This window comes from Scyliorhinus canicula, chromosome 11 (genome assembly GCF_902713615.1).
Source record: "Scyliorhinus canicula chromosome 11, sScyCan1.1, whole genome shotgun sequence".
NCBI lineage: Eukaryota > Metazoa > Chordata > Chondrichthyes > Carcharhiniformes > Scyliorhinidae > Scyliorhinus > Scyliorhinus canicula.
The window spans coordinates 125,676,808-125,688,648 of NC_052156.1; the positions used below are offsets into that span (position 1 = coordinate 125,676,808).

At 43.5% G+C, this 11,841-nt stretch overlaps 1 protein-coding gene across 12 annotated transcripts in view; it reads right to left on the bottom strand.

Annotated features, from left to right (window-relative positions):
• Positions 1-9,884, bottom strand: part of anks1b (ankyrin repeat and sterile alpha motif domain containing 1B) — a 1,080,298-nt gene extending 1,070,414 nt beyond the window's left edge. For 2 of the 12 annotated variants that reach the window (XM_038811312.1, XM_038811303.1), the window contains exon 1: positions 9,419-9,866. In XM_038811312.1, coding sequence (XP_038667240.1) covers positions 9,419-9,549 — 131 coding nt within the window. In that variant the 5' untranslated portion in view covers positions 9,550-9,866. Of the gene's footprint in view, positions 1-9,418 lie in introns of all 12 variants that reach the window. The other 10 variants (XM_038811325.1, XM_038811304.1, XR_005462295.1 and 7 more) reach the window with 9 other exon arrangements.
• Positions 9,885-11,841: the final 1,957 nt, after the last annotated feature.

The window sequence follows — 11,841 nt, forward strand, 5'->3', positions numbered from 1 at the left end:
GCTCATAATAGCTTAACTCTACATTCTCTATAAAGGTTGAGAGAGACTAATCAGAGTAGTTCCTTACTCAGAACGCCCTAGGTTGCAGTGTCCCATTAATTTGAGAGGCTTTATTGTGAAGATCAAGACACAATGCCCCGCCCGCCTCACCCCCAGGTGAATGTTGGCAGGTCAAGGCAGCGTAAAACTGAGCACTATGGCAGCAGCACCATTTCCAATGTCTAGCCATCAACATCTGCAAGTTTACACATGGATGGGCAGATAGAGGTTTCCTCATTCATAGGCCAACTGAGTCTCAGACTACTTATAGAGAACCTTGCACCATTGCTAGAATTTCATCCAAGGTGGTGGGGGAGGGGGGGGGGGGGAGAGCAGGGGGCAAGCATCCCAACCCCACCCAGTGAAACATGAGAGACTGTGGCTGAGAAAAGGGTGGAGTTCCTGCTTTGACACCCCGTGCCAGACAAGGCACCCCTTCCCCCAGGGTATTCCCCCCTCCCAGCATTTCCTCACTTGCCCCCCCACCCCACCCCACTTCCCTGTCCACCCTGATAACACCAGCTAGCTTGGTTCCTGAGAGACCCTGAATTAACTTTCCACACTGGTTCCATTGCAGCTCATTTTACTGCAGTCCCAGCAGCAGCCACACACTCCGGATGGCGGTGCTGGGAACAGAGGACTGTCAGCTATTTGATTGGCTGACAGCTCCCACTGACCAGGCTTCCGCCTGATGGAGGTAGAAGTCTCACCTCAAGCCAATTAGAAACCCGATGGATGTTAGTGTATAAGTCATTGGGGGGTCAACTGTGTTTGGGTGTGCCTTTACTGTGCCTGATGCCAAGTTGACACTGGCTAATTTGCCCATCTTTATTCTGATATATTTTTTGTAGCGGTTTCATCCAAGTAATTGAAATGGCAAATAAGCTAGAGGGAAGTTAAGAGTCAACTATATTGTTGAGAGTCTGGAGACACAAGTAGGTCAAGTCAGGCAAGGACAACAGGATACTTTCCCCGAAGGACATTAGTGAACCAGTTGGGCTTTTATGACAGTAGCTTCATGGTCACCGTGACTGATTCTAGTCTTTTTATACCAGCTTTAGTTAACTGACGGAGTTCAACTTCATAACTGTAAGGATTTGAAATCATATCTCCAGATGATTATCCAGGCCTCTGGATTACTTATCCAGTAATACAGTAACTGGTCTATTGCCCCCGACTTGTATGCTGGGGCAGCCAAGATTCAATCTCCCAGTGTAAAATTCAGACCAGATGGGTGCAGTAGAAATCATTGTTATTCAATTGGTAATCCAAGTGCCTGGAATATTCAGCCATACAAAAGAATTTCATCCCAAACGGTTGACTCCATTTTTATTTAATGACCTAAACTAAATGAAATATTCCATTTGTATTTGTTTTAGATTTTTTTCAAAAGAACCTTAAAGTGGAGGCTGGGCAGGTTGGCGTAGATGAAAAGTGGCACTCAAATTATCAACATCCACTGAGCCCCTCAAAACTTCAGAGTTTTAAAATGTCAATCAGCCTGATGCTGCTATCTATGCAAAACATAGTAAAATAGCCCCTTTTATTTGCAGAAAATTGTGCTGAAATAAAATTCGGCACTATATTTTCAATTTGTCATTTTAGTTCACTGGTTTCACACTCAAAAAATATCACGGTCAGAATAGGTGCAGTTATCCACAGGACAGATTTAGGAAGGTTTTACGCCTCAGACAAGACACCTTCAACAGACCCCATAGTATTGTCTCAGATAATACTGGTTCAGATTGGAAGGAGGAGATTTCTATTATGAATCTCTTCCTCCTGCTGATCCAGTTAAAACAGCAGCTTGATTAAGACAAGTAATTTTACTCAGAAGGGGTTAGAAGGTTGGGGCGAACACTGGTGCTCACAGTGCTGATGAATGTCAGCAATGACAGATAACATGTTTTCCACATTCTTTTTCTATCAACACTGCACACTCAGATGAGACAGAGAGAAGCTCCTGATAATTTCCCCAAACCTCAAAAGTCCCCCGTCCCCGTCCCCCCCCTCCCCTTCATGGTTATGGTGAATTCTCTGTCACTCCCCACTTTGCACCGTCAAGGATGTTATTTTATATAATTAAAGCACTTGTAGCCATCATAATTTGCTACAGAGATAAGATTGGGCAACACGTTAGCAATACATGTGTGCAATTTTCTCAATACAGTACTGAGGGAATGCTGTATTGTCAGAAATATCATGTATTGTTTAAAAAGTTAAACCAATGCTTGTTTGAGCAAATGTAAACTATCATAGTGCACTGTTTGAATAGCAATTCCATCAGCCACTTGACCAGGACGAAAAAGGACTTAACGGATCATGGATATAATTTGCTCCTCACAGGACTTCACTGAACAAAGTTGGCTGCAATGTTTTCCAACATAAAAACAATGGCTAAAATTTAAATGTAATATATTGGCTGTGAAACAAAGATATCCTATATTTAGATGCTAGTCAAATGCAAGTTCTCTTTCTCAGTCTCAAGCCATGTACATTTGTCCCATTATCTGTATATTTATTGGCAATGATTTACAGGTTTTGGAGGTCACTTTGCAGGATTCAAGTATACTTTAATACTCTCTTCCATTTGAATAGGGACGACAATGCAAACCTTTATCCTTCTAATGTTGCCACTCTCCAATTTTTGACTTAATTTATCTCATGTTCACTGATTATTTTGTCGTTTGCATTTACTCATATTTCTATTGTGCTTCCTCCATTGTTTTGCCTACTTTTAAAGCAGACCAAGGCAGGCCAGCAGCACGTTTCAATTCCCGTACCAGCCTCCCGAACAGGCGCCGAAATGTGGCGACTAGGGGCTTTACACAGTAACTTCATTTGAAGCCTACTTGTGACAATAAGCGATTTTCATTTCATTTAATTTCTTCAATATCCATTACTCCTAATATCTGTGCATGCTGAACAAACTGACATTCAACTTTCATTTCTTCAAATCTCTAAAATGGAACTAAACACTCCTACATACCTTTTCTTCTCCCCCCACCCTCCCCCCTCCCCAACTGACCTTTTCTCCTCCCACAACTGTGCCATTTAGAATCCTTTTCCGCCTCTACTCAAATGGAATTTCCACATCTTCTCCATTGGTAGCACTGCCTCAAAAAAGCTATAGTGGCCTCTTTTGTGGTCCATGTTTTTATTCTTCAACCTCTCAACTCTACACTAAGTCCAAGTCTGCCCAAGACTTGAATACCGTTCCCACTTCTAACACACCTAGATGACAACCTTTTTGTTGCATCTATGAGGCAATCGAACCCTCATCCCGATGAACAACGGCTTTGTGAATATTTGTGTTCAGTTACTCTATAGTTCATTTTGTAAGCTGCAAATACATCATTCTACATTTCTTGCGTATCCATTACGTTAACAACAAGAATCAATACACCAGTTTTCTTCTAGCATCTCAATACCACAGAATCATATTCACATGGAGTCTTCCTTTTCCAACTACACATTTGAACACCTTGGCATCACCTAATCACTATTTCTTATTCTACAAGTCTTCTTTCTTCTTCAAACTTAAGTCACGAACTATGAGCCTTCGTTCACTTTGGCCCTTGCTAAAAACACTATTTCATTTCTCAGCAAATCTTGAGCTTTTTAACCTTAAATGCAAGAACAAACCCAACTATTTAACAAAAAGACAGGCTATGGTGGACAAGTCCATGCATTATAAAACGAAAAAATGCACACTGTGTGGTCTTTTAAAAAACAAATTACCTGGAACAAATAAGGCTTTTGCAGTTTTAATTGTTTTCATAATATAAGACCATAAGACCATAAGACATAGGAGTGGAAGGCCATTCGGCCCATCGAGTCCACTCCGCCATTCAGTCATGGCTGATGGGCATTTCAACTCCACCTACCAGCATTCTCCCCGTAGCCCTTAATTCCTCGCGACATCAAGAATTTATCTATCTCTGCCTTGAAGTCATTTAGCGTCCCGGCCTCCACTGCACTCCGCGGCAATGAATTCCACAGGCCCACCACTCTCTGGCTGAAGAAATGTCTCCGCATTTCTGTTCTGAATTTACCCCCTCTAATTCTAAGGCTGTGCCCACGGGTACTCGTCTCCTCGCCTAACGGAAACAGTTTCTTTGCGTCCACCCTTTCTAAGCCATGTATTATCTTGTAAGTTTCTATTAGATCTCCCTTAACCTTCTAAACTCCAATGAATACAATCCCAGGATCCTCAGCCGTTCATCATATGTTAGACCCGCCATTCCAGGGATCATCCGTGTGAATCTCCGCTGGACACGCTCCAGTGCCAGTATGTCCTTCCTGAGATGTGGGGCCCAAAACTGGACACAGTACTCCAAATGGGGCCTAACCAGAGCCTTATAAAGCCTCAGTAGCACATCGCTGCTTTTATATTCCAACCCTCTTGAGATAAATGACAACATTGCATTCGCTTTCTTAATCACAGATTCAACCTGCATGTTTACCTTTAGGGAATCCTCGACTAGCACTCCCAGATCCCTTTGTACTTTGGCATTATGAATTTTCTCACCGTTTAGAAAGTAGTCTATGCTTGGATTCTTTTTTCCAAAGTGCAAGACCTCACATTTTCTCACGTTGAATTGCATCAGCCATGGAGCACTATGGAGTGCTCTATATGGAGCACTAGTCATTTAGTTGAGGACTTTACCAGCTATCAAGTTTCCTTTCCGAATAATACTTCATGCATCTTGATTCAAACTTGTGCAAGGAATTTATCATTTAGTACTTGATGGTCACCAGCTTTTGATCAAGGACAGATGGAATTACAATAATGTCTGCTATTGCTTTGTATTTTCCAAATCATTATCAAAGTACATATTAATGCTCGAACTTCACAAATAAACTAAATCATATTCCAAGAATTATAAAGTATTGCAGTGATATAACTTACACTTGCTTCACACCACCTCAGTTTTCTTTTCAATACTTTGGTCTTCTAGCTTGTATCTAATTTAGAGATCATTGTTGGTCTCTATTGTTTCCGAAATGTCTTCTGCCAAAAGTACAATTTGCATGTTTTTTTATAAACTTCTGTAAGATGAAGATATCTCTGTTGTCATTGCAGGTCAATTGTTGTAGTTTTACTTACAGTTCAGTAGGTCTGAAGAAGTCTTGGTAGTCATGTGTAGGTTAACAAAGTTTTTTAAAAATTGAATCTTTAAAACTATTTACAATTACTTACAGTAATGGGGTACAAGCCAGAAACTATCTTCATGCTTGCTGGTACACTGCTCAGTCTAACACTAAACTGACCCTGAGTGCAGGTCATGTGTTCTCTTACATCAATGTGTGGGCAGTATTGTACTGCGTCCCACATTAACCCTATACTACATCATCCTCCACCCCCTCACCCCCAGTCTTTATCCAATATATTTTAAGTGATTATAGTCTACCTTATACTCAGTTGGCTGGTTTAGCTCAGTTGGCTAGACAGCTAGTTTGTGATGCAGAGTAGGGGCAAAAGTGTGGGTTCTATTCCCATAGCGGCTGATGTTTTTCATGAAGGCTCCCGCCTTCTCAACCTTGCTGCTCGCTTGAGTGGTGGTGATCGTCGGCTTAACTCTTGCTATTGGATAGGTACATGGATTACGGTAAAATGATGGGGTGCAGATTAATTTGTTCTTAATCTGGGACAAAAGTTCGGCACAACATCATGGGCCGAAGGGCCTGTTCTGTGCTGTATCTTTCTATTTTCTAACTCACCACCAGTCAGCTCTCCCCCCTCAACAGGGAAAAGCAGCCCATTGTCATCTGGGACAATGGCGACTTTACTTTATGTCTTACATTTACATCATTACTACATTATCACTACCCCCATCTCCTCCCTTCAAGTCCTTGAATTGAAAGGTTCAGACAGTCTGGATGCCTCACGACCCTTCCATTTCTTGTTAGCATTACTGACGGTGGACTGGCAGACTCTATCACTGCTGGTTCTTCTGGCATCTGAATATGTTCTCATTCTTTTCTTCCATTCTTTTGAGTTGAGTCGCATTTGGTCAGCTCAGCTGTTATGCTGGTCGGTGGTTGCTACCCGAACTCATTTCTTGCAGGTTGGACAAACGCTATGCTAATCTCCTGGTGATTCCTTTTGCTTCTTCGGTTGTCAGGTGAGTCGTGGCGATGTCCTCTACAGTGGAGGATAAGCATTCCTATGACGAGAATGGTGTTTACTGATATGCTCACCTTTGCCTTTCACTGTCAGCAATGGAAGGCTGCTGTCATGTTCCAGATAACTGGCATGCTGGCTGGGTGTTGCAATGTATGTTTGGTGGTTGCAGTGTTGACCTGATGTACCATTGTCAGAACAAGAGCTCAAGACTCATCAGCCTGCAGCTCGCTCACTTTTACATCCTCCAGTAGAGGCCTTCTGGGTGGGTGGCTGATCTGTCCATGGAAGGTGTTCCAGCACCTGCAACGAGAATGACAAACCTGCTCCGCAAAGAGAGAAGACAGTTCAGCGCTGAACTCCCAGACAGGGTACTCTTTTTTTGTTGTTGTTGGCGTATTCAGAAACCTGTAGTTGTGTGTGATTAACAACACCATTGACACCATGTTATAGGATGTTTGTTATACTCCAGTAGGTCTGAAGAAGTCTGCGTAGTCATATATAGGTCAACTGTAGGTTTTTTGAACTACAAATATACAGTAAAGGGTGCAAGCTGGTGCTGTCTCCATGCTTGTTGTTACACACAGCTCTGCGCAACACTTGACTGAGTCTGCAAGTCATGTGCTCCCCTACATCACTGTGTGCCCGTTACTGTACTCAGTCCCACATTAGCCCTATATGCACCAGATCCTTATCCTACAGCAATGTTGAAATTCTTTTCATTACTATTGAAAGCAAAGGTCAGGTTTATCAAACCAGCAGATGAAGAAATGTTAATAGTTTCATCTTCAAAAAAAATGTAAACACTCAAATGTGGACTTCAAATAACGTATGAAAGAGGGATCAGTGCAAAAGAAAAGAAAAGAAAAGTGGGTATTTGGTCATAATGGTCAAAGATATTTACACATAGCAGCAGCAACAGATTTTCAAACCAAGTACAAATACAAAGGAGTTTCTGTCCTGCTTGATAATTCTTCAGTTAGTCCCCTCATTGCTGGAGATTCACTTTATCTAATAATGATGACGATTAACTGGTCCTGATGTCAAGACTATGCTGTCATTCTGGGTCGAGGCACTTGCTATGAAGTTCTGAAGTATTGTTCGTCATGTCATCTCCATGGTCCTGGATAAGGTTACTGATTTACTACTACTTCTGGGTAAATATCCTCAAGTAATTGTTGCAAGGAGCAACGATGACGTGCACACAGTTGATTGTATTCCCCAGGTAATCAAGACAACGGGTTACTGAAAACTTATAGGATTAGCAACCCTGTATTTATAAATCGAAACCTTCTCATGAGTTCATGCATCTAATCCAAAATAGTTCAGCACGTCAGTAATGGAATCATTTCTCCTTTTAGAAGCACTAACATTTATAGGTGTTAACCCATAGATCTATGTACTTCTCCAATAGTTACCCTGCAGTTCAAGGACTGCTTTGTCGCTCGATCTATGTAAAATCATAACACAAACATCTTAATTTGTAGATATATAAAAGATGCACACATATATAAATGAACAAATATACGATATATGTAGAGAACACTGATGTGTGTGTGTATATTTATATATCATTAGCTTCTCCAAATTTAGACGTGTAACAATTATCCATGAAATTAAAGGTTATCAGTCAGCAGCAGCCAGGTGCTGTGGGAAATGACCCCTGTTGCACTGGGATGATGTAGCCTACATGTTATGTGTCCAATGTTCATCCCTAAACCACCCACCCACCATCCCGGCTGAACTATCCCAGCTATTCCAAACATCCAGCAGTAATGTCGCTGAACCAACGCCATGTTATGCAAATAAGAGGACTTTCTCTACCTAAAGAAAGGAATCTGTCGCTTTGGATTTCAAAAATAAAAAAAAGTTATCGAATGACTTGAGATGCGGGGTCTCAACGAGACCGGCGCCGTCCAGCTGAAAGGTCGAGATAAACTTCAGCCGTGACACACACACACGCATCTCCATTCGGTCCCCGTGCATGTGGCTCCATCGCCCTCTCCATCCATCAAGAGCCATTTACCACATCGGAAAAAGGATGGGGGATGGGGGGGGGGGGGGGAGAGAGACATCGAGATTCAGATTAAACAGTTGAGGGGAGATCTCCGGTGAACCTGCAGAGCCCGGGAGGGGGGTGTAAACGCTGCTTTCCATCTGGGGAGTCCCATCCCTCACGATTGTCGAACACAAATCAAGGAAGGGCTGGGCACGGCGGGGAGGAGGAGGAGGAATTACCTCCTCGTGCCGGCTTTGTCCTCTTCCCTCTCATCCCAAACACAAAAGTCGCCTTTCCAAAAAAAAAAATCCTCACAACAAACAGAGACTGATACTGTAGCAGGAGCGAATGTGAACACGGCGGGGACGGTGGTTCGTTGCTGTGGCATTTTCTTTTTTCCTTTTTGATACATGTATCAAAATGGGAAACATTGTATTTTTTCGATGATGTTGGGAGTGTGTAACCGCCAGCCTTCCGCAGCTTTTACATTTTTCCCTCATGATGTTCCTATTCCAGAGCCTGGTCCTAGTGCCCACCCATCATCCACACACTCCCTCTCTAGTATTTCAAACTCCTTCCTCCTCGAGTGTGTTTACCCATTTGGGATAATATTGCAGATCAATATTCAGTTCCAGGAACATCAGGCGTCCGAATAGGTTTTTTTTGGGGGGGGGGGGGGGGGGGGAGAGAGAAGAGATCTTACTTAACCAAATAGTCTGTAAAGTAACTATCACTTAAACGTACTGACAAAATAAACTCTGCACATGATTCTGCCAACTTTTCTGCAAACACGTTATGTTGCGGTTCACAACTCGGCACGTTAACCTTTAGTCACTTGTGTACCTGTACAAACTCTTGGCCAATATGGCCACACCATCCCAAGAGTCACGTCAAATGTCCAAACTTGCTGAGGAATTTTTTTTTGTGGGGAGGGGGGAGCAGATTGAGATTAAAGGAGGCAACAACCAACCCATAATAATCCACACAGTTACAAACCGAACACCAATAAAACACACTCCAGCATTTGAAAGACTAGTAGTGGTGCCTCGCCACTGCACATTCTTCCAAATCAACCCCGAGTAGGAAATTCACAGAACAATCCTCTCACTTCCCCAATTCTGAAGTCTGGGGCAAGTGTTCCCGCTGGTTCTCGTTTATCACGCCAGCCTGCACTAAAATACACATTTTCCATTCTGATCAATGAAACGGAAGAGAGAGAAGAAAGAGGCTGGGAATCTCCCTCACTCACTCACCTCAACAGGCTGGAGAGTGGGATGGAGCCCGGACCACTGCCCAATAATCCCCTTTTGCCAGTTAGCAGCTTTTCCACCACCGCTACATTCCCAATCCGAGCGGCTTCCAGAAGTTCCTGCTCTTTCCCCATAATACAGAAAGAGAGGGAGGGAGAGGGGATGCAGAGAAATATAGTACAAATTTCCAGTCGGCAAACGCGTGCTCAGAGGCGTAAAGAGCAGAGTCTCATCTTCAGAGCGGGGATGTGTGAAATCCAGAAGCGAAACTCCAGTAGGGCGAGAGCAGCCACCAAGGCAGATTCGAGGCAGCACACACAGCGAGAGGACGTAGCCCCGGCTGAATAGGGACAGCTCCCTCCCGCTATCCGCGCTCGACTCGCTCTCTCTGTCTGTGAGAGCCTGATTCCTGCTCTCCCCCCTCTATCTGTCACACATTGGGGGGGGGGGGGGGGGGACCAGAGCCAGCGAGCGAGCAGTCCCACCCCCTCCTCACAGAGAGCCAGCCCCGCCGCCCTGTCAATCACATCAGGGCGTGAACTGCGGTTTCGCCAACCCCGAGCCTAATGTGCAGCAGCAGTGACTGACAACTGAGCAATGTCTGGGACCCTCTCTCCCTCACACATACACAAAAGGCGAAGTTGTGTGGGTCACTAGGCTAATGGTGTCAGCCAGGTACCCCACAGTTGTGCCTCGCTTCACGCTACCGTGGCCGCAAGACAATTTAACCACCACTTAACCGCGCAGTAACTAATGAATTGTGCGTGTGTGTGTACCAGCAGTTTAAAAATTATTGCCCGATGTTAAATTGGGGTGATTATTTTTAATGTGCAAACAGTGAATCCGGCGTAAGTAGACGGGTTGGACAGACGAGACAAAAGCGCCGGCACACCAACGATCACGAAACACTCCCTGTCAGGAGGGGGTGCAGAGTTCTGCTCTTCCCCAACTTACTCCCATAAACACCGAAACCAACCTCACATACTGTCCGAACCCCATCTTCTGTGTTTTAAGCAGCTCGTTGCTTTAGAAAAATGGAATCCACCCAATTCCTTTGTGTTCAAGTAGTTTGATACCTTCAAGTTATTGTTTGCTCTTAGAAAAGAACAGCGGACACTCTCTCCACCTTGTGCTTTTACTGCCAAGTGATATTTGTGTTGGCTATTATACATATTCGGGTGACAACAATGTTGGGAGTCATTTATGGGTGATATTTCTGTGTTGTCTATACAGATTATCTTCACTTTATTGCATGTGTTTATGGCTGTATTGAACTATCGGTATCTGGACAAATTAAACCATTCTCAGCCTTTCCCCCATACTTACGTGTGAACCATTAGCTTTGTTTTAAACTGAGCATCCACGTTCCGCCCTCTCTGTCAACGTCTTGCAATAAAATAAATCAAGCTTTGTTCCTTGGCTGACATCCTTCAAACCCAATCGGATCCGTTGGGGGGGGGGGCAGCCCCTAACACAGCCAATCAGATCAGTTGAGGGGCGGCACCAATACTAACACAGCCAATCAGATCAGCCATTTATTTTAATTGGATTATTGGCGCCATTAAAAGGTGGGGTGAACTACCTCACATGAACACTAAACGTTCCCAACAGTAAGGCGCAGCCACATGTGTGTTCTTTAAACTAAGAAAATGTTGGGATCCCACAGTGGGTAGGTCAGCATCTGAAAGAGCACAACGCGGAATAATGTTTTGAATGTGATCTTTCATTGGACCTCATTCCTGTAGGTTTCTTTTGGCGATGTAAATTCACTTCCTATACTCTCAAAATTATAACCGGCTTTGGTTTTTTTTTTCGGTAGATCGTCAATTCAGACAAATCGCCCACCCGCCCGCCTCTGCTCAGCTCAGCAGTCTTTATTATAAAAGGGAGATAGACACGCGTGAGCCAGTTCTGTGCTGTGAATGCAGGAAACGCAGCCAGTTCAACCATTGGAGATGTGAGTGGTGATAGCTATGGAGCACTGGACTGAAGTCAGCTAGCTAGTTTTGTTTTACGGGTATTATAACAGGGACTTCGCCTGCAGGAAAATGCAGCAAATAAAAACATCTCCAAAGCCATTTTTATTTGTGACAGAAATATGTTAAATATCCACTAGAAAAATCTATCCGTCCTTCCGCACTCATATTTCATTGGTGTTTAAAGGGGTGTAAAGTCTTGTTTTATATACTTAATATTTTTCTCAAAGGATGCTGCAATGACGGCTTAAATTAGAATAAATAATATCCCTTTTCAGTCTCGCCCTAATTACCTGATCTGTTAGATCCTAAATTTAATCCTACCTGCTTGTTTTTGAGACTTCTGTCTCAGATTGTGAGTAACTTCATTTGAGGCGTATTTTGAGTCTTAATCTGATCACGAGTGGTACAAGGGCACATTAGGACAATCACTATCTCATCACCTCCTCA